At 35.4% G+C, this 24,452-nt stretch overlaps 1 protein-coding gene across 1 annotated transcript in view; it reads left to right on the forward strand.

The window, feature by feature from the left end:
- ADGRB3 (adhesion G protein-coupled receptor B3) overlaps window positions 1–24,452 on the forward strand; it is a 626,535-nt gene that overhangs the window by 354,883 nt on the left and 247,200 nt on the right. The window contains exon 17 of the mRNA XM_016195549.2: window positions 7,562–7,605. Coding sequence (XP_016051035.1) covers window positions 7,562–7,605 — 44 coding nt within the window. The remainder of the gene's footprint in view (window positions 1–7,561; window positions 7,606–24,452) is intronic.

Genomic DNA, 24,452 nt, shown 5'->3' on the forward strand with positions numbered 1-24,452 from the left:
AGTGGTGAAAAGAAGGGGATTAGACTATGGATGGTGAACACATAATACCTTATACAAATGATGTATTATATAATTGTGCACTTGAAACATTTAATTAGCCAATGTAACACCAATAACTTTAATAAAACATATATATTTAAAAAGTAAGGACATTAAGATGGGAAATTATCCTCTATGATCTGAGTAGGTCCAATTTAATCACATGAGCCATTAAATATGGATAACCTTTCCCTATGGCTATGGTCAGACAGAAACAATGTAAGGACTCAACTGCCTTTGCTGACATAGAAGATAAAGGAAGGGGGTTACAAGCCAAGGGATATGGGTCGCCTCTAAAAGCGTAAGTCAACCCCTGGTTGCCAACCAGGAAGGAAATGTGGACTCAGTCCTACAACTGCAAAGAAATGAATTCTGCTGAAAGCTGAATGAGCCTGAACATGAGTTTATTCTCAGATCCTCTAGAAAGGAGTTCAGTTCTGCCAATGCTTTGATTTCAACCTCATTAATCTCTTCAACAGAGACCCAGGTTTCTGACCTACAAAAACTGCAAGATAATAAATTTGTGTTGTTCTATGTTGCTAACTTTGTGGTAATTCGTAATAGCAGCAATAGAAAACTAATAATCCTGCATTGGAACATTGCGAAATTAATTTTTAGATTATGAAGATAATATATATGTATACATTAATAGTGCCATTTTGAATCAGATATACTACCATACTAATGATACATAATTCAATAAAAATCAGTTAGCAACTAGAGATTACATTTTGTCCTGCTGGTTATTATGCCAGCATTTTAGGAACCTGGTTAAAGGAATCACCAGACAGTGAGAATGGCCATGTAAAGTGGAGGGGGATGTTAGGGAATATTACAGGAAGCCACAAGATAGTGCCACCTGGGCAGCCACAGGAAGGGTTTTGTGGGACCAGGGGTTGTGGGTCAGGAACAACTCTGACATTTACAGATATGTTGTACTCTTGGAGCTAAACTTCTCTGCTTGCAGCCCCTAGATGGGAGCAGTGAAAAGCACTACCAGCCCTTGTCTCCGCAACAACCCCATAAAAGTATCATTAGGACACATTCTATCCTCTTGGCTATAAAAGGAAAAGACTTAGAATGTATGTTATATACATAAAGAATAGAGTTATTGCTAGGCTGACGTGGCTTAGCGGTTGAGTGTTGACCTATGAACCAGGAGGTCACGGTTTGATTCCCAGTCAGGGCACATGCCCAGGTTCTGGGCTTGATCCCCACTGAGGGATACGCAGAAGGCAGCTGACAATGACTCGCTGTCATCATTGATGTTTCTATCTCTCTCTCTCCCTCTCCCTTTCTCTGAAATCAATAAAAACATATTTTTTTTAAAAGAATGTAGTTATTTAGGTATTTCTTAAAGTTATTTTGCACTTCAACTCAGAAAATACTTGGAGAGTTTTTGCCCCATTTGTCTGTTGAGAGGTGCACCAGACTCCTGTGCAACTGTTAAGAATGGTGTCATTATATATGGGTGAGACACTCTAAGACATATCTGTAGAGGCAACGATTTTCTTTGCGGGACACACATATAAATAATCACTGATGGTAGTTCTACTTTTTATTGTTTCCCATATGTCAAATAGATAGTATTCATTGAGAAATAACATATATTCAGGTTAGCGATATATCTCAGAAATTAGAAAAGCAAGCTGTTATCCATCCACAAAAATAGTGTCATCTGGTTAATGTGAGCTACTGAGTAACCATATAGCAGAAGCTGGATTAAATATATGTCCTCTCCTTGTGTTCCAATTAAACAGCTGCCAACTCCTTGAGAAGAGCCGTGTAACATGAATGGGACTCATCCTGATAAAACAATAGTCTGCATTTCTCACTTCAATGGCTTTTGTATCATTCTGCCTTAGTTAAAGCCAGCTCTTTCTTTCCCACCTCCTTGGTTTGACTGGTTCCCAATGTGATACTTTCTGTAGAATTCTTGTAAATCTATTCAAAAATTTCATATCTCCATATTTCTATAAAGTAAGAACACAGTATTGCATTTTCAAGGAAGTTCTCTATACTTCATATACCTATTAGCAGTCCCCTCAAAAAAAGAGAGACCCAGATTTAGTTTTTTCAAAAAAATTATTTTAAAATACTAAAATGTGAAACCATATTTACCATAACCTTGAAAAGAGGTTTGAAGAACATTTAATAGACTATTTCCTGTTGTCGAGTTTCATATCGTATCTTTTTTCAACTGTATCATCTCCTTGGGAGGTGTATCACACTTGTTAGGGACTATGAAGCTGTTTATAGTTTGGGACATAACCCGAGAAGGATTCCCTCTCATTGATCAGCTTTTAGTGACCTGTGATAGATATGACTAGAGAAAAACGTACATCTACTAAGATCTTACTTCCCTGAGATTTTCTAAACTGTGTTTTCTCAAGTAATATGAGAATTATAAGCAGTATATAAATTAGTCTTTTTGCCGATCATGTTAGTCATGTTGGACCTGTTCTCGAAGAATTTCTAAAATCTATCTGTGCAGTTATATAATAATGACAATTAAACTTTAGTGGAGAAATAAAGGAAGAATAAGCTTAGCAAAATCCAGGTCATTTTAATGTAATTCCTTTATGTCTAAAATTTAGAAAATTAAAGAGATAGTATAGTGAACAGCCTTTCTTCCGTCCACATTCAGAATGTCAATGTGCAATTCACTGGACATGACAGAAAAAAGTGATCCTGGAATATCTGAGCCAGAGCACTGGACATGATGAAATAGTTATGGTGAAGTCATTGCCCTTCTTCATGTGCTTAGATGCTTTGTCTGTTTGTTTGCTTGACCATTGTGGACAAGCAGGTATTTTTGTTTCAAAAGGACTGTGAAAAGTACAAGAAAGTGAAGAGGTTTCCAGATTCAGAATTTACTATGGCATATGAGCACTAGGCATTTGAAAGTTTAAAGAAAAATGAAGTAAATGAATCATGTGTTTCTGTTATGTGTGTTTTGAGCAGTGCTTCTTAAAATTTCATGTGGATAAAAATTTGGGGATGGGAGGGAGTTAGAAGGCATGTTCCTCGTTTAGCTCTAATCTCACAATTCATGGAACCAAGGAATCTACATTTTTAATAAGCATCTCAGTTGATTCCAGAGTAGGTCCAGAGAAAACACTTTTAAAACATTAAGATATGAAGAGTGTAATTAAGATAGCATGTGAATTGAATTTATTCAGAACTTAAGAACACCAAGGATAATTAGAGAAACTTGGCCTTCATTCATTTTTATGACTTTACCCTTACCTTTTCTATAACTACCTTCCTTTAGACCTCTGCTCAAATATCATCTTCCTGGTGAACCCTTCCCAGGATACAAAATTGCAGTCATCCACTTCCCATTCTTTCCTGTTGACTGTGATTTACTTTTCACCATAGCACAGATTACAATACAGCATATTATATATTTACTTGCTTATGTTTGTCTCTCTCTCTTTGTCCCCTTTATTATACCGAAGTTTATATAGTGAAGGTAGGATTTTATTTTGTTCAATATTGTATTACCAGTGCCTCCAAGGGCACCTGGAATGTAAGAGGTGTCTACTAAGTGATTTTTGCATGAATGAGTAAAATGAATGAAAGAACTTGTCTAGATCATCTTCCAGGCTCCCCTTTCTGACTTCATTGATTTGTGAGAGTAATTTATCATTGTGAGATATATTTTAAGTATTCCATAGGAAAAAGATAAAAAGAATTTGAAGAGAGTTTTGAAGAAAGGAAAGGAATTCACTTATGAATGCCCCTCTAGCATCACTGCCATTGAACTAGAAAGGATGCCAATTTCTCTATTATAAATAAGAAAAGGTGTGCAGACCAAAGGTAAAGAGAGAGCCACCCATAGAAATATACTGACAAACTTAGTGATATATTCTATTGTTAAATAGATATATTGGTTTGGTTGATGTTGAAACAGAGAAGTAAAAGAAAATAGCAAAGACTATTAAAGACACTTAAAAGTAGTATGTAGAACATTTATGGTAATTGGGAAATTTGGGTCGTGGTACATTTTTTAAATGCTTAAAAGCTGGTGAGTAGAAATGTTTAACAGTAGTTTGACTATGCTATTTTGGATTAACTCAAGAAAAAAAAAAAAGCACTTTTTTTCCCTCTGAAAATGGGTTTTTCAGGAATAGCATATTCTTTCCAAAAGTTTTCAATAACATGCAGTTTTAATATTTTGTGTCAATTACATTGACAGCTTTGTAAATTAATCTTCTTTAGCCCACTTCTCTCATTTACCTGGAGATTTTTTTCCTTAGGTTAATGCATTTCTTAAATGGTGCTGGCCTATTTGCCTGTTTTTGTATCATTACATTTTGTTACTGCTCTCTATTGAGCTTACCACTTCCTGTTATTGATTTCCTGTAAATTCCTCATAACAGGTCTTGTCTAGAGTACCATTGAGAAAAGTACCTGAAAATTATAACAAATATTCTACAAGTGGTTTCCCAGAAGAACCATTTAGCTAGTTTTTTAATGTTTATAATTAATTCATCATTGGTGTAGTGTGTGTTTTATGTCCCATCTCACATTTTTATATTCCTTAAGTGAGTGCTCTATCTAGATACTAAGATTTCTCTAATTTGTTTGTTCTACTTATTTTTCTAAACTCCAAACGTTTAAATAATTGATTCAGCTTGCAGGCCTGCGTATTGGTGACTGTACTAGAATGAATATTCACAGAGCAGTGACTGCCTGTTGTGTAGGTCCCAGGTGCATAGAGAAACACAAGATTGAGTTTTGCATCATGGAGACTATAATTTTCTCACATGGATGTTTTTAAAATTTTCACAGACAGAAAGAGAGAGAAGCATCTAAGAGGTGAGGATTGAGGAAGGTACAGGGTAAAACTGAGGTCTGGCAAAGGCATGGGACAAGAGTAGAAGTATTTCTCATCTTTATTCTTTCATCTGAAAGTGGAAATCACTTTCTTTAGAGGAGAGAAAAATAAAGGGATATCCAAACAATTAAGTTTATATAATATTTCTTTTCTAAATTATTTTCTTTTATTGTAACATGTTATGAACTCTAATTTTGTAATGTTAATCCTATAATCAGAATCCGGGATTGGTTTATATAGAGATTCACATTAATCTAACTCAGACGTTACTGAAATAAGTGAACTAAATTTACAGTACTTGTTATCTCAGGTTCCTCACCTACACTTAGCTTCCATCTCCATGAAATGTATACGTCCATACCCTTCATTGTGATATCCCAAGGACAATTTATTTTCTATAATGTGTTCTGAGCTCTTTTGAACAAGTTTCTAGATAACTATAGCATAACTTTGATACAACATTGTATCTATGCTGAGAATTTCTTAAGGAGCCATAATTGTATGATAATTTCAGGTAAAACCAGACAGGGTCTCATAGGACAGAGGAAGAGACCAGTTTGAAACACTGCCCCCTCCCCCCATCCCTTGAACATCCATATCTGTGCCTCCTGTAAGATTCAGATAGGGACCCACTTCTTCCATGAAACTCTCTCTAACTAACACAAGCCATGATGCTCTCTGTGGCTTACACAGTAAATTATGATTAGTGACATCTAATATAAGCATGTCTTCTGTACTGTTACATCAGCATTCCATGTGTGTGCTCCTCATCAACATCTATATGACTACAACCTTTTTCAGAGGAGTGTGTTTATGCTCTACGAAAATAGTTAAGGGATATGAGCATCTGGTACAAAGTAGGACACTCACCTTGGATGCATGGTCTTTGGAAGATCTTGGAAAATGGTAATGGTGCTAAAACATTGGAGTTAGTCAAGTGCTCCAATTAAAATGAATAATAAATAAAATGGGGATGGGTACCCCAAATTTTAGAATAGTGAGCTTAGTTTTTATTTCCAGTGGAATCCTAGAATTTACTCAGAAAATGGCTCTTAGAAGTAGCATTTTACAAAAATCCTGCCTAGATTTTTAAAATGTTGCTTTGCCACATATACCCCATTGACCATCTACAGGTGAACAAGACTGAGGGATGGGGCTGCCTCACAGTGGCCAGCACTCAGGGAGCATATCCACTGATGGAAAGGAGCCAATAGCCTGTTTCAGGACTGTAACTTTTACTTGCCTTGGGCTATTCATCATTTTATCAATGACTTGGTTGACTGAGGACATATATGTTTGTTTGTTTGTTTCTTAATCCTATAGTGAAGGAAAGTTTGGAAGCAATAGTGAGTGTGTGTGATGCCCAAATCAGGATTTGAAAAGCTCTTAAGAGATGTTAAACATGGGTAATACCAGTTGGGCTCAGGAAAGGACTGCCAAAATATCTGACACAATCTTCTCTTGCATTATTCAGAACATGGCACCTAAATTGGAGAGGCAATAGTCCTGCTTTGTTCTGTACAGGTAGGACACAATTGGATGGTTTCTATAAACACATGTTTAATGTGTGTGCTCCAAGAAATGAGTGACGTGGAACATGAGAGAACTTGAAACCAACGGAGTAAGTTTAATAGGCAAGAGAAGACTTATCAGGGGTATGATTGGATCTGTCAATATCTAAAGATATCACATAAAGGAAGAATTAAGTTAGTTCCAAATGAATGTGGACAGGCAGACAGAAAGAAAAAAACTTTCCAACAATTAGTTCTTTTCAAAACAGAAAGTACTACCCTGGCCGGTGTGACTCAGTTGGCTGGATGTCATCCCATGTACCAGAAGGTTGCTGGTTCGATTCTCTGTCAAGGCACATGCCTGGGTTTCTGACTCAGTCCCCAGTAGGGGGACAGCCGAGTGATGTTCCACTCTCACGCCGATGTTTCTCTCTCTCTCCCTTCCTCTCTATCTAAAAAAATCTATAAAAATATATTTTAAGAAAAAAGAAAGCACTTCCCTGGCTAACCCAGTGTAGAAAACTCATTTTGTCATCCTGAAGGTCATGGTGGCTATTAAATACATAATTATTAAACCAAATAAAAGTTTATCACTTTTATCTCATAGTTTCATTAGACATGATTCTATACAAATGTGATCTGTTGATTAAGAAGATGTTGCAAGTCAACAAACTCTCTGAAAATGGACAAATAGTGCAACCATCTCTTGCCTGTAGGAAACTGACCGACTAGAGACTGCAGAGGAAGTAGCTGTGGTGATAGTTGTGTAATACTGAATGTTTCGCTGTGATTGACATATTGTAAATACTTTGGTTTTCTTAAGGGAAACAATTCAGCAATTAATATTTTAGAGAAAAAGAAATAGAAACCATCAAAATATGGACATTGTGGTATATGAGAGCATCACTTTCAATTTTTTTAAAAAAAACTAAATACTGTATAGGTTATGATATTTAGAATAAATGAGTTGTCTTCATGAATAGAAGTTCATAAAATGGGTCACCGAATCTATGAGAAAGGGCATGCAATGCAGAAAAATACACATGGAATCTTTAAAGTATTTTGCTGTGAGATAAGAAATCTGCCGTTCTGTTTGCATTTCATACAACCCTATAATATTTGATGAATGTACTCTAGATACATTTATTCTTCCTCTGTTTATTTTTAGGGTACTTTGAATCCCTATTGTGTCTTATGGGATGACTCAAAAACGTAAGTGACAGATGTTTTCTTAAATTTCTTTGGTCTAAATATTCAAAGCACACTGAGCTATTTCGGCTGCCTGCTCGTCAACAGGAATATGATAGCATAGTGGGAGGCGTGCTAACTCAGAGAGGAAACATTCTCGTTTCTGAATCTGCAGGGCAGCGTGATGAATGTGTTTGTGTGTGACAATGCCATCAGGTTACGTCCCGAGATGGAATTGCATTACCTAATGTGTAAGGCGTGTTGTGATGCGAATTCCGTGAGGATTTTTTAAAAGCTCTAATCTTTTAAAATTATAGAAGCTCAAATGCTATTTTAACATTTCGCCCTGGTAATTCGGTTTAGCACTGCAGAATAAAAGAGCAATCTCTGTGGTCATTTAGGCAATACATTACTTGCATGACCTTGAATCTATTATCAGAGCAATGCAATATTTATACATCCCTTCCACATTGTTTCGTTATAAAAACATTGAGTGACATTTAATTTCTTTCTTCATATATTTTGTGAATTCATGAAGACAAAAGAAAATAATTGTGATAAATAAGGATGAATAATTCTTCGGTGTATTCCTTTGTTTGTACAAGTAATTGCAATATAACTGCTCAAAATAATTTAATCTCATTGGTAATTCTATAAATTTTAATGTCTCAAAGGGAAGAAAAATCTGTGATTAAGTTTTCATTAGACTCCTATACTTTAAATACTTATGTAGCTTTATGTCAGTGTAGTAGCCGGGTTTTATTTTGTTTTGTGTGGAGGGTAGATAAATATCAACAAATCCCAAAAGTTAATACGACTGCGCAATATGCTGTCAGATAGGGCACCATGTTGTTGGCTTCTATGTATCCTAAGATTTTCTCCAGTGTTCTTTATCTTAAATCTAATCTACATCTGAGTTGTTATGATATTACTTGCCTCTCACCATTAGTTACTGGAGAGTCTAGAAGAGGGGCATTCTTAGAATTTCTAGATAACAAACGAACGTACTGGCAATGTATTCATCCCTCGGATACTGATATAGTTTAAACTACAGTATTTCTGTGGATGAGAAATCAATGCTATTAAGCATAGTTTTTGCTATAGATTCTGATATTCTAGGAATCCTCTTCTGTGAAACTTAGTGCCTCAAGGAGAATCCCAATTACCCTGGTGATAATATGAGCTGGATGTCCTCTTTGATGTCAGTATTTTTTCTTTTTGAAATTCCATAGAGAATCCCATGGTAGTCAACTTTCTGCAAGCTTTCTTCTTTACCATAAGACTGGGTAGTGTATTATAAGGCACTGCTGAGAATGCTGTTCAGTCAAGAGAAGAATAAAGTGCTACACAAATCGAATCGAATGTTTTCTACTCAAGAAAAATATGCCATCTTAAACTCCTGATTATAGCTACTTGCACATCTCCATGAATAACAACCAACTTTGATTTAGTTTTACTATTTTTTTAGTGGGTAGAGTGTGATTCCCAACAGGAAAAAGTGTTAGTTATTCCAAAAGACCTTTAGGACTATTAAAGATATACTGCGACAAGAAGCAGCATGCCCCGATTTGAACCTCTTTTGATTCCTTTCACAGATTGTCTAAGGTGTTAAGTTTAATTTATTAAACAATTGGTGTTTGAAGTCAGCGTTAATGTAAGAATCAATCACACACCAGTTTCTCTAACATCTGCTGATAACATGACTCCTATCCATTGCACAGGACATGTCTTAGCTTTATAAAATTTAACTTTTAAGTTTGTCCTTGAAGGAAACTCTTCAGTGAGAGGAGGTGTGTTCAGCTGCCTTTCAAAGCAGATTATCTCAAGAGATCAGTGTAGTCCAAGTTTCCTTGATGTATCTGAAAAGTGATCAAAAAGCTTTCCACTGAGACAGGACTTCTTTCCTATCACACTTTTTACCAGACTGTTTCATCATTAAATTGTTTTTCTGGGTGAGTTTTAAACAATTAAGGTTAAAACTACTTTATCTCCTTTCTTCACATCTGTTCTTTTACTTTGATCATGTTCATATACACAGTAGTTTCATCGATGCAATGATTTTTAACTTGTTAGTGATATTGAGGTGGTTTTCAATTTATTTTATTCTATAAAATGTGCTTCTGTGAACCCCGTTGTGTATCCCTCCTTGAGGTTGTCTCTGACCATCCAGTCCAAACTATTGTCCTGTTGTTCTCTTTTTATCACTCTATTTTATATTCACAGTGTCCATTCCTACTTTCTTATTTATTTTTGTTTGCTTATTTTCTGTCTCCCTCATTAGAAAGGAAGCACCATGAGAGAGATGCTTTATCTTATCCACTGCTGCACTCCCAATGCCGAGTACACCTGCACATAGTACACATTCAACAAGTATTTATTGGTTAGTTTTGTACAAGAATGAGTGTTTAAATATTTCTACTTTTATTAAGTTCATATAAATAATAGTTTTATCAGTGCAATGGTTTCAACATCTTTCTATTTAAGAATTATTTCTGTTTATGTTTTATTAGTGACATTTTGAGCAATTAAAAGACAACATTGGAAGTTTTAAGGGAGAATGCATGGGCTTGTTACAGTGCTAAAGTCCCATTATAAGCAATTAATTTTATTTCTAATAAACCTACCACTGAAAATCCCAAATAAAGACATGTTATTTTGCTCTGATTAGACACAACAGTTTTAGAAAATTTAAAAACGTTTTTATCCTGCTTTCACTAACCAACTAATAGGATTTAGAAAATGCTTTATCATAGACGACTCATGAAATAAATTGAAAGTACTTTGTTCACTTCAGAAATAAGCTTATTTTAGTTAGGAGAAGTGTTTCTTTTTAAATGTTTTCTTTTAATGTGGCTTAAAAAGTTATCATTTGGGTGACTGATAATTTGCGCATTTTTTGGATTACTCTAAATTGGGATTTTGAGTATTGGATCATCTGTGGTGACTACATTCCCTGGAAGGCCCATGATTCTTTCTTCAAATTAACCCATGGCCTTTCTCCATGGGTTTTAGAAGCACCATCTGATGTCGTTCGATCTGTGAAGGATCATATTTGTTTTAAGAAAATGTTTCAGTTTATATTGCGTAAGCTTCTTTTATAAACCTTTTAACTATTGCTAAACCATTTTATCAATCCACTTATAACTTATTTGCCTACTTGTAGTTGAAAACAAAACTTTAGGGCTGGACTTTCCATTTCTATACATTTCAAATTGATTTATTGGTGTTGGAAGTAGCAACAGTTTCATCTTGACTGAGATTGACACTGGCTTGTTCTATGTGAAAGTTCAGTAATTAAATTAAAGTGATTCTTCTCCTTTGGTCCTATTATCTGTTTTCCTTCATACCCAGAATTTCTTCTATTTTATCATTCATATTGGAATTCACCATTTTCTTTACCTCACAGCAGGATTCCTAGAAAATATAAAATTAGCACTCTAGCCTCATCCCATCCCTCCAAAAGGTTCCTCATCATTTTCTTTGCTCTTCAGATGACTGGCGTACCTGTGCCACTAGGGAGACGTGGAGTGTTACACCTTTGCAAACATATATGTTAAGAAAAATCTGTTAGCTCTTAGAAGCCCAAAGCAAAATGTTTCTAAGTTTGGATGACCACCTTTTCCCCATTAAATAATAACCAAAAGATAAAGCTCCTTTTTAAAGTTCTGTTCAGACTGTGCTAGATTGGAGGCAAACTAATAGGGATTTCACTTAATATTGTTACAATTATTATAAAGGAGCAGAAAGAGCAAGGAAGAAATCTTGCTGGAGACTTAATTTATGTAATAGTTAAGATATAAATTGGACCAAGAACAGATCTGTAAAACAGTAGTATGATGGTCTTATTGTTTTAGGGGACTGCAGACTTTTAGTTACCTAACACCTTTCCTTGAGCAGAAATGAAAAATAAAATCTATATTTCAAATATCCAGCATATTATGGGCACGATTCTAGTAGATAACTATTTATGCAGTTTCTTGATGATCCTGTTGATCAGAGACAGGATTTTAAAACTAAGTTGAAGAAGTGTTGTTATATTTATTGCACAGATTGGTCTGTTTAAAACATGTTAAAGTGTAACTGAAGGCATCATGGTAGTCAATATTTAGGAAAGAAGTTACAGTATTATATGACAAACATGTGCCATTCCGTCCTCCCAATTAGTATTGTTATGTGCAACTTCTAATATGTCCTAGATGTTACCATGTTTAATATTACTGGATAGTCCCTAAGGTCATGTTTGCTTTTATGTAATCAGAGTGGTAAGTAAGAACTATTTCTGACTGCCATGTGATATAATTCTGCCTCAGTGGATATATTCAGAGTCTATATAAGTCCAGCTGCAGAAGCAGTTAAAATTAGCATTTGCATCTAAAATACCAGGATTCCATGGAACTTCCCATTATCTATTTAAACCAAATGATCAATTCTTTAATAACATAAAACTTTGTTATGTTTTTCCCCTTGATTATGGTCTCATTAACAGAAATGAGAATATTAGACCTTTACATGATCAAAACACTAGTTCTTGTAAATTAAAATTTACCCAGTCTCCAAAGAATTGAACATTGTATCATGGTTAATAATAATCATGTCCAAATTCATAACACTCAGATTTGCCATTGATAAAATTTTTGCTTCTGTTGGCAAAACCATCATGACCCTTTGAAAGTACTGCAAAAAGCAGAGCAAAACCTTAATTTTCTGCAAAAATAGCAAATAATTCAAGATGTATTGATAGGAAACTAAAGGGAGCTTTGTTTACTTTTGTTTTTCTGCCTTAGACTGTATATTACTTTTTGAAGTTTTCTAATATACACAAATGTGCATTTTCTTATGAAGCCAATGTAATTTAAAATGACTTGTTTTTGCTTTTTTCATGGAAATTTTCTTTTTTCTCTTTTAAAATGTTTTAAATTTTCTTGAGATTGTTTTAAATTATATCATAGATTTTGTAATATTGAATCTAACTTTCTGAAGGTATAGTCTTGCCATTGTTGGTATGTAAACAATCCCTTTCTGATAAAGTTTATACAGGTGCCACTAATGTTATTACAAACCCATTGTGTCCATTAGCATGAGCTGTCAAGTTCAAGAAACATGGCGTTATGACTTGTAGGTGCACTCTAGGGCTTATAGTGGGAGTAAAATGGTACCACATGTGTTTTATTGGAGCGCTCATCTTGATCTTCAGAAGTAAGGGTGGCAAACTATAGCCTACAACTTGTGGGACAAATCCAGACTTACCCATGTTTTTGTAAATAAAGTTTTATTAGAACACAGTTAAGCCCATTTATTTGCATATTATTTATGGCTGCTTTTGTCCTGCAACTGTAACATTGAGTCATTGCAACAGAAGCCATATGGCCCACAAATGCTAAAATATTTACTATCTGGTCTTTTACAGAAAACAAAATAGGCAACTTCTGCCTAAAACAGCATTTTCCAGCATTTTTCATGTCTTCACTCACATAGAAAATAATTATAGAGCACAATGATTAGTGAACAGGCAAAAATCCCAGCCTTATGGAGCTTAGATGGGGCAGGTGTGAAGGGAGGGTGATAAGAACATAAATATATTATAAATATTGTGTTAAATAGTAAAATTTTCATGGGGAGGCTGATAAAGATAGGAAAATAAAGAATGCCATTTAATTCAATTGATTTATTTCTGTTTCTTTGATTGACTTATTCCAAGATGCTACCATTTATTGTACAATTAATATTTACTTACTAGGTGCCCAAAATGTGCTAGGTATCACTTTAGGATCTATTTCTGAATTTTCAGGTTTGACCAAGTGCTTCCCTAAGCCACCTAACTAGCTGTTTCATTTGTTGGTAGAGCTCTCTGTTTGTTCCAAATAGTTTTCCTAAAGTGTTTGGCCCTCCATGTTTGTCTATATTCTTTCTGCCGTTTAAAAGTCTATCCCTATGGCCCCAGAGTAGTTGTTATACCAACTGTCCAATTAAGTTGTATAATGCCTGAGAAGTAGTAGCCATTAACTATGAAAGTTAAATATTTTTGAAGTTGAAACATCTAAATATTCTGGATTAAAGATACCCATATTTCATAAAAGGAAATGTCTTTTACATAGAGAATCCATGCCTGCTTATTAAAAAAATTAATTATAAAACTAAAAGGGCAGGGTCTATTCTTTAGCATTTATTTTTTACATGCTATGAAAATTCAAACATGAAAATTCCATAACCTTATTCATAGATATTCCTAAATCAAAATATTACCAGTGATACCTAGATTTAGAATTTCCTGTAGATAATTATTAACCATATGAATAGTAATCTAGAAAGCCACAATTTTAAAGAATAATAATATTCTACAATATTTCTCTTCATAGTTCAATGGGAACACTATAGGAAGTAGGCTGTACTATAAAAAGTAAACCTGTTTGCCTATTTAAGTATGTGAAATTGAAAATTAGTTTCAACTTTTTAATCAGTAATATAGAAAAAATTATGATAATAAAAATAACTACAACATATCTAATCACTTTAAACTTCAGATTCCTTAATAGTCAAAATGGGCAAAACTGTGCTCTACCAGTGTTTGTCCCAGTGGTTCATACATGGCAGGTGCTCAGTAAAGGTTTGGGAGGTGGATAAGTTTATCCACTAGTTGATTGGTTCATTGGTTAATTAGTGGGAGATTCTAGCAGGGAAGGATAGCTATTTATGTTACCTTAACTAAACAATGGGCCCCATATATCTGGAAAAGTAATTTTTAAGGTGTCAGATATCTTGAGAAGGATTATTAAAGGGGAAAGTAAAAAAAAACAAAAACCCATAACCAGGATAAAGTAAAGCCAAGAGATGCCAGCCACCCTTATTGGTGTTCATATATGCTCTGCGTCTTACCCTGTCTACCCTCCTTCTTTCTCTCACCTTCACAAAGTCTTTGAATTCCGTTTTCAAAGTATTTACTTAAACTAAATGTTTTAAAAATCAATAACAGTAAAACTGGGATTTCATCCAACATTTCTCACCAATTTATACTATTCTTAGAGGCCTTGGGGTGATCCCAAGAGACCCTTCTGACAGGGTTTTTTTTAATTACTTTAAAATATTAATGGATATAGTATGAATAGGAGCAACCTAGAGCTGGCTGGTGACAGGCCCCAGTGAACCTCTCTTACTTTGCTAATGTCTGTGATTCTATTTCTGAAAAGACCCAGGTTTAAATTGCTGAGTATTCATTTTAGATAATTTTAGAACTGCAGTTTTGAGTTGTTTTAATGACTCAGGCTAAAAGATTTTTTCCTACTCATATATCCTATAAACAACAGACTGGACATTTATCTTAATATTTAATTGGCTATTTCCTTTTCTTATGTTAAGCCTTAGAACTGCCCTCTTGTATCATAGTTAATAACTATTTTACAGTTTTGATGTTAAAGACACTCAATAAATAAAGGTAGCTACTGTCATCTCTCCTTAGACACCATTAACCAGGCACGGCACTATATATTTGTAAATATATCTTAAAATTCTTAATATTCTTTCCCAAATTATTTAAGTTACAGATGTGAATGAACACTAATAAATTTAAAATTAATACAAAGGAAATTATTTTAAAGTTTGGTAATAAATAGATAGTTTATAGATTTAACTTTGGGGGCCACTGAGGAAAAGCAATGGGATGTGAATGTATGTAGTTGTAAGGATTTGATTTTAAAAATTGAACTTTTTTAAAAATCATTTTATTTGTTTGATTTAATGGACAAAAGTAATTATACCTTGAGGAGTGTAAATCAAGTAGCAACTACAACCACAATAGCTTACAAATCACATGTGGTGTCAAACTGAGTTCTTATTGCAGACAACATTTTATAAAATATGTACAACTATGGCCTATAAAAAGAAAAGTACAGGCACACCTCAGAGATATTGTCAGTTTTGTTCTGGACCACTGCAATAAAGTGAATATTGCAATAAAGCTGGTCACGCAAATTTTTTGGTTTCCCAGTGCATATAGAAGTTATGTTTATACTATACTATAGTCTACTACATGTACAATGCCATTATGTCTAAGAAAACAGTGTACATAGCTTAATTTAAAGGTGTTTTGTTCCTAAGATAGGTTAACAATCTTCTGAGCCTTTAGCAAGTCATAATCTTTTTGCCAGTAAGGATCTTGCCTCCACGCAGATGGCTGTTGACTGATCAGGGTGGAGATTGATCAAGGTTGGAGTGGCTGTGGCAATTTCTTAAAATAAGACAAAGGTGAAGTTTGCTTCACTAATTGAATTTTCCTTTTACAAACAATTTCTCAGTCTTCTCAAACCCTGCTGCTACTTTATCAACTAAGTTTGTGTTGTATTCTAAGTCCTTTGTTGTCATTTCAACAAACTTCACAGCATCTTCACTAGGAGCAGATTCCATCTCAAGTAACCATTTTCTCTGCTCATCCATGAAAAGCAGCTCCTTGTCCCTTAGAATATTATCATGAGGTTGCAGCAATTCAATCACATCTTTAGGCTCCCTTTTAATTCTAGTTCTTGTGCCATTTTCACCACATTCGTGGTTGCTTCCTCCACTGAAGTCTTGAACCCCTCAAAGTTATCCATGAAGGTTGAAATCAACTTCTTCCAAACTTCTGTTAATGTTGATATTTTGACCTCTTTCCATGAGTTGCGAATGTTCTAAATGGCATCTAGAATGATGAATCCTTTCCAGGTTTTCAATTTACTTTGCCCAGATCCATCAGAGAAATCACTATCTATGGCAGCAATAGCTTATGAAATATATTTCTTAAATAATAAGACTTGAAAATTGAAATTACTTCTTGATCCATGGGCTGCAGGATGGATGTTGTGTTCGCAAGCATGAAAATAACATTAATCTCATTGTTCATCTCCATCAGAGCTCTTGGGTGACCAGGTGCATTTTCAGTGAATGGTAATATTTTGAAAGGAGTCTTTTTCTGAGCAGTAGGTCTCAACAGTGAGCTTAAAATATTCAGTAAATCATGTTGTAATCAGATGTGCTGTCATCCAGGCTTTGTTGTTCCATTTATAGAGCACAGGCAGAGTAGCATTAGCATCATTATAAAGAGCCCTAAATTTTTCGAAATGGTAAATGGACATTGGCTTTCATTTAAAGCCATCAGCTACATTAGCCCCTAACAAGACAGTGAGCCTGTTCTTTGAAGGCCAGCACTCACTTCTCCTCTTCAGCTATGAAAGTTCTAGATGGCATCTTCTTTCAATGTAAGGCTATTTTAGATGAGCAGCTATCCTTTAAATAATCACAGTAATTAAAAGATATTTATGCCTCAGCTCAATGTAGGTCTTTTGTTTTCAGCCTGATTTGAGTTCAGATCGTAAGTTGCTGAAATGTAAAATCCACTTCAGAAACTAAGGACAAAAAAATATACCTTCTACAGTTTCAGGCACTCAAAACTTAATAGATTGTGTTGAATGCCATTGGCTTTCTCAAGGGGCCTCCCCTCACTCCTGAATATCTTTGAATGCACTGACTATAAAACTCTATTTCTATTTTGCCAGCACCTAGCACAGTTCCTGGAGCAGAGTAGGTATTTCATAAATATTAGGTAAATTGAAATGCAATAATGTGGTCAATTTAGTAATAATATATATAGGTTAATCCCTTGTCTATATAGATACATGTATTACACCAAAAACTGGCAAGTGTGATGGATATAGATGAAAAAAAAATACTATTTCAGGGTTCATAGGTTATCTAGTTCAATATATATTGTATAGCAATCTTTGTGTTCCTGAAAATTCAAATGTTCTTTTTCTTTCAAGAGAAATAAGTTGTGTGTTTTTTGCCACGAAAAATACAAAGTGATCCAGTGTTTATGAGAGGAATTAATAATTCAGGTTCTTATTTTCACACTGCCTTTCAACAACACCTACGCTACCCAGAATAATAATGTGCTAAGCTGCAGAGGCTGCAAAGATTTCAATAAAAGAAGGAAATTATTTTCATAATTACTGATAAGTTCTTAATTTGTTCTGCTAAATGGTGAATCAACCACAGTTGGTGAAAGAAGAGATTCTTATGTGTTGATATTATAAATTTAGGAAAGGAGGCTTGCAGTTGTCTTGAAATGCTAACAAGTGATAATTTCATTTTGAGGAGTCAAAGGGTTAATTAGTGCAAATTATTTGATGCTCTAAAGTTCAAGTATCACATTGCTTTCTCATATTTAAGATGCTCAATAAAGTGATTTACAGAGTTTTATTATTGAGAGTAAACAATAGTATTTTTAATGAATACTGTTGTCAGATGTCAGCAGGACAGAAATCAGTTTAACTTGTAATTAAATTGTCAAAAATATTAACATGAGCTTTTTAGTGAGACCTACCTTAAACATAAGCATGCTCATTCAGTTTTTATTTATTTATTTAGTTAGTTAGTTAGTTATTTTAATTCTCAGCCAAGGATATTTTTTCCATTGCCTTTCAGAGAGAATGGAAGAGAGAGAGAGGGAGGGAAAGAAACATCAGTGTGAGAGATGCACATCTGTTGGTTGCCCCCTGCATGCGCCCTGACCAGGGCTGGGGTTCGAACCTGCAACCCGGGTATGTGTCTTTGACTAGGAATGGAACCAGGACCGTTTAGTCTGAGGGCAGATGCTCTAACCACTGAGCCAAACCAGCTAGGGCCTCATTCACTTTTTAAAGAAAGTGTACTATTTCATATTTTTTCTGGTGTATGTCAATTGGTACTCAATAACTTTTTATTAAAAGGAATATCTGTTGAATGAACAAATTAATTAATTAATTGACATTTACATCATTTTTTTTAAGCCATTCTCTTCCTTGCAGCATGCCTGGGAATATTAGGGACTCTTCTGAGCCTCTATTTTTAGGGTTAAGTAAATTAGTGATTTAACACCTCATCTATCCAGCATCATTGGGGTATGAAGTGCTCCTGATAAAGGAATTTATAGTTAAGTAATGAACCATTTTACAGTCCTACTCATTTACTCTAAATGTTTCTAGTACGTACTTCACCTTCTCATGATTGTGCCATGGGTGTGGTTCAAGCTGAGATAGTGTTGCTGTCCTAGAGCACTCTCTGTCTCCACCAAGTTGCGGTGTCTCTCAGCCTTGCCATTTATAGGATGTTTAAAAGCATCCTAGGCCTCTACCCACTAGACACCTGTAGCACTCCACTCCTCCTTAGTTGTGACAACCAAAGATGTCTCCAGATATTGCCAAATATCTGAGGATGGGGAGGGACAAAACCATTTCTGTTTGAGAATCATTGATATATATATAGGTGTAGCTGTTAAAAATGCAGATTTTTGCCCCAAGTCAGTTCTACTGAATGAATCACAAGTTCTGGGGGTTATGTAAGTTCTGTGTGCTTTCTTAGCAGATTAAAATTCCCAAATAAGTCTAATAAACACTAGATTTTAGAATCGTTATTCAAGTAGCCCTTGCTGCTTTCATTTTCTGAACTGTTACAGGTGCAAGATTGAACAGCCAAACAGAGAGTGTATAAACTTAATTTTATATTTATTTCTAAATCCTTGTTGGTCCTTTGCTCCAAGTAAGTTCATGAACAACGAAATTATAAACTTTCTCAGTACCTCTGGACTCTGAGCCTGTTTGGAAGCCTGAGCTCAGTGAAATTTGACTGTAATGTGATGTAATGTACTTACTACGATGGTGAGTGATGTCACTGGACAGGCCATCCTTAAGCTGGAAATGCCCAGCGGCCTTGTCTTCCAGTATGTGGGACAAATTTTCCAAAACTAATCAAATAAATAGTGAGCATGGTAGATGTAGCATAACATCCACCCACTCATTCATTCATTCACTCACTCACTCAATTTTTCAGTTATTAATTTAATACATTTATGCATTCATTTATTCAAGAACTAATCATTGGGTACCTATGATATGTTGGGAACTTGTTGGCTACGAGGGACTCAAATAGTGAACTTGTCATCCATAGTGGAAACATTGAAGATGTAGCCACAAAGTCAAATAAAGCCTATTCAACCACTTGAATATTGAGACCATGCTCTTCATTAGCAAGAGGCTATAACTGAGCTAAGTAGGTATAGAAGGTTAATTAGCAGCCTATCTATTCAGCATAGGAAATAATACCCTAATTGTCTGGAAAAGGTGATTTAGTACCTAATGTTTGCCCGAATCACAACTAATACCATAGGGGAAATGAGCTTAACAGTGTTATAGACATATTTCCTGTATTCTTACTATCGGGGAGAGGACATTTTTCCTGAAATTTAATTAAATTAACTAATTGTTTAATTTTAAGCATAAAAGGATGTTTAAAAATAGCCTTCTGAATCTTCTATTAATTTTAAGTAAAAAATCATTAAGTTAAAAGTTTAGAGTGCCTGGCCGGGCGTGGCTCAGCGGTTGAGCACTGACCTAGGATCCAGGAGATTGTGGTTCGATTCCCGGTCAGAGGCATGCGAGAGGCAGCTGATCAATGACTCTCCCATCATTGATGCGTCTGTGTCTTTCTCTCCCTCTTCCTTCTACTCTCTGAAATCAATGAAGATATATTTAAAAAAAAAAAAAAAAAAAAAGTTCAGATTATTTTTGGACAAGATTAGAAAAATGTTTAAAGAATAACTTTTAATTATGAGCTTGGAAAATAATCATTAAAGGAACCTTTGTTTAAGTTCCTGTCTGAAGTCTGTTTCCCTTTGCAAGCAAAGATCTTCAAGTCCCATTCACATTAAAAATAAACAAACTCCTTTTAACCTATTTGATTTTTATAGCCTTCCTCACAAGTTTCAGTCATCTGTCTGATTCTCTCCACCCTCTTCAAGATCAATGAATTGTTTTAATGAGCATCAGAAAGATCCAGCACGTTTTATCAGTTCCGATGTTTATTCTGGAGACAGATGGAAACAGTAGAGCCGACAGCATATCTTATACATTTATCAAATGGTTTATTTGAAGTAACATTTCTAATGAACTTTTCACGAGTTTACTTCTTTCACCAACTAGATTTGTAAATTCCTTAGGGATAGAGCCTCAATTTTATTTTCCTCTGCATCCACCTCTAGTCCCCCCCCCCCCAAAACTGCTATCTGTATTTGCACACAGTGAGTGATCAAAAGAGACTTTGGAGATTTGATTTGTTGATGATGCTTGTGACCAACATGTATGAAATATGTTTGGTGTGCAAGTCACTGAGGACACAAATTAGTAAACACAGGCCCTTCCCTCAAGAAGTTTTCATTAGTGGTGAAAAGAGAAAAGTGAACATAATGGGTACAGTTTATAAGCAAAAGAGTACATATAGAGCGGAACCCGTCAGATTAGGGGATGCAGGGAAGATCTCTCAGAAGAGAGGGTGCCTAAATGGATTCCTGAAGGTGTTAGCCTGTTAAATAGACAAGAGCACATGGGGGGTGGGGGGACCGAAGAAGGAAGTTTTCAAAACGGAATAGCAGCATGTGTAAAGGTATGGAGGGTGTGTTAGGGTGCCTAGCTTGTTGAGAATGCTTGGAGCCTAAGTTTAGGGGGTGGTCAGCCCCAGGAATTAAAGGCAGGGCGAAAGAGGGAAGAGTTGTGTTTGCCTTGCTGCAGAGTTTGAACTTTTTCTTAAAGGTTATGGAAAACCATGACAATGTCTTAAACCAGAGAACTGTATAAGGAAACGTATTTTTTTGAAAATCAGACAGTGATAAAGAAAAAAACTAAACCAGAGGGGTCAAGGCTGTAGGCAGGAGACTTCTTCAGAGGCTCCTGTAGGAATCCATGCCATACGGGAAGAAGTTTGGACGGTGAAAGTGGAATGCAGAGATGTGGACAGATCAGTTATCTATGACTTAGTAATACCGAAACTTGGCAACTAGCTTAAAAATGGGGCAGAAGAAAGCAGGGTCAAGATGACTGTCAGGTAGGCCCAAGCAAAGGGTCAGTGTAATACCTGATCTATGTGGACTCCTTTTTTGGAAGGAAATGTAATTAATGTCTTTTAATTAGACATCAACGTTGATGACTCCCTCATGCGATGACCTAATAATTGCTGAAATGATTAAAGATGAAGAAAATTCTTTCAAAGCTGTTCACTCACTGGTTCTACTGTGTTTGCTAGCAAAGGTACTGGTAGTGATGTTTATTAGGCAAAACTACTTTCTTATTGAGGACAAATAGTAGACTAATCCACAAATACTAATTAATAATTTGTGTTTGGCACCCAGAATAAGAAAGATTGACTTATTCAAGTGATATTGAAAGCTATATATCAACCTATGTTTAAAATTGTTATTATCAGATGTTTGTTTTCTTTGTTCCATTGAATATATTTTTTCTCATGTATTACTGAAATGTTCTTATGTTCATCTGTACAGAACATAAGATTAATCTTTTTTTTTAATTGAATGGCTTATATAAAATAAATAATACCTAAATCTTTAGTGTAAGGGGGCCTAAGGGCCATACTTGGATACCTTTCCATTTGCAGAGAAACCACCAAATGTCTGGATTGACCCCATCTGAGGCAGAAAACTTATTTAGAGCAATTCAAGATGCAAGTGTCAGCACACTTTCAAGAGGGCTTAAAAGAGTGCAAATCACAGGCTAACCCTGGCTTAAGCTACATGAAGAGAACTGAAGGCATGGACCTATTAGATGGCATTGGTGTGGCCTTTATGTTTTAGGACTTTGTTAAGTACAGAAATGCTTCATAACTGATGCCCTCTTGGGTGTATATTCCTTTGTTCTAATTAGCCCAAGTCAGAATTAATAAATCTATGAATGGACTTAATGATCTTTGCAGGCTACTTTTCACATATGGCACTTACTATGTCTACAGGCCATTCTAACATTCAAAAAGACGCTGGGTGAAATGGCACAAATAAGTAGAAGAGCAATAGAGGTACTGAATTGCTTTTGAAATTTTTAATTGCTTTAAAACAGCAATATAGTCAGAATGAGCAAATTTGATCATGGGAGGCTTTCAGCAAAGAGTTCTGAGCTAGATTTGTGAAGGTAGAGTGCTCTGCACAGGCACAGATGGAGAGGACCCAGGAGGCACAGATGACCACAGTTTATACATTGAGGACGGGATAGTAAATTTGTTCAAAGCTACAACCAACATAGTCAGTACAAGTAATGATAATTATGCTGGGAAGGAAGAGAAGACTAGTGAATGAGTAATTTTAAAGTCCAGGCTAAGGCACTCTTGTCTGTACTGTTATTGTGCATATTGGTATTCTTTTTATATGTCCTACATAACACATTAGTTTGTACAATTTCTTCGTTAACATTGCATAGGCACAGAGCAGATATAAATAATGAATAATAATCTAATATAAAGGATAGCGTATCTAGAATAGCTTTTTTAAAGACAATTAAAAATCAGAACTTGTGTTCATTGTTCTGTCTCAGACTTTTCTGTGACCCACATTGCATTTTCAGTGCAGTTTTCCATTTCTTTCTTGAACTTTTTAAAAATATATTTTATTGATTTCAGAGAGAGGAAGAGAGAGATAGAAACGTCAATGACCAGAGAGTCATTGATCAGCTGCCTCCAGCACACCCCCGACTGGGGATCGAGCCCAGAAACCCAGGCAAGTGCCCTGACCAGAAATCGAACTGCAATCTCTTCCTGGTTCATGGGTCAACGTTCGACCACTAAGGCTCTTTCTTGGACTTTTTAAATATTCCAGTTCACATGTTTCTAATATGGAAAATTGTGGGTGTCATTTTAGGTCATAAATGAATTTTATAGATTTCCTAATTTTTCACTACAAACTGTTATAGTCAAAACTTTTCATTTTAATTTACCATTTTTATGTGACGTTGCCTGGCATCAGGATGTAAAGCCAACCCAAGTCCCGAAATTATATGAGCTGCTTTAACTGAAAACAACTCTATTCTGTTCAAGAAAAAGATTTCTTTCCCCTCCTTGCTCATCACTATCAAATGCATCATCTATTGTTTGTATCTCTTTTGCACATCCAGATTTGCCCTGAGAATAAAACAAGCATTAGCTATTATATTAACTATTTTTTGCCTCTAAAACTCATAAATAAAAAGAAAACCTCTCAGAGTATTAGCTTCCCTCCTACCTTCTGTGAAAAAGTACCTAAGCTCTTAGCTTCTTAACTTAAAATCTGATATTCTCTTTAGCCCAAGTCATATAATTTTGCTTAGAATTTGTGCCTAACTTTTTTCTTTATAAAAGCTTAGCTCTGTTCATCACTACTCATTTAACCCTACCCTCATAGCTGCTACCCAAATTTAAAAGTCGCTGGGACACCCTGTCCAAATACATTAAGTCTCAACTTCACCATAGAAGACAGCAATACCTTTCTGACCTCTTTAAGTGCCTCATTTAATCTCAGGGAACACTTCAGGCACCGAGAGGTTTTGTTCTCTTGTGTTCTGACCATGCTACACACTGCATTTCAAGTGAAATGTGAAGTGAATTGCAGGGTCTCTCAGGAATCCAAATGGAATTTGCATTGAGTCTTTGAAAGAAAGTTAAATCACATTCTCCCTGTGAGTTAGCTATTTGAGTTCTTGCCCAATGTAAATACTAGAAGCTGACCCTAATGTCCTCTAACAGAGTAAAAGGGAACACAAAGAAAGCAATTTCCCTTGCAGACTCATGTATTTCAGAGGGAAGGGGTGGGGAGGGGCATGGCGGGAAGAGATTAACCCATGAACTTACACACATACATGCATAGCCCATGGACAGACAAGAGTGCCGGGAGGGCCTGAAGAGGGGGCGGGAATGGGGCGTAGGGGGTCGATGGGTGGGGAAAAGGGGACATCTATAATTCTTTCAACAATAAAGATAAATTTAAAAAGGAAAAAATATATAACTAGTAATGAGAGTTAAACACTATATCCTGTTTCATTTCATCTTGGGAATGTTAAATA

The sequence above is a fragment of the Miniopterus natalensis genome, chromosome 5, assembly GCF_054644295.1.
Source record: "Miniopterus natalensis isolate mMinNat1 chromosome 5, mMinNat1.hap1, whole genome shotgun sequence".
In the NCBI taxonomy this organism is placed as follows: domain Eukaryota; kingdom Metazoa; phylum Chordata; class Mammalia; order Chiroptera; family Miniopteridae; genus Miniopterus; species Miniopterus natalensis.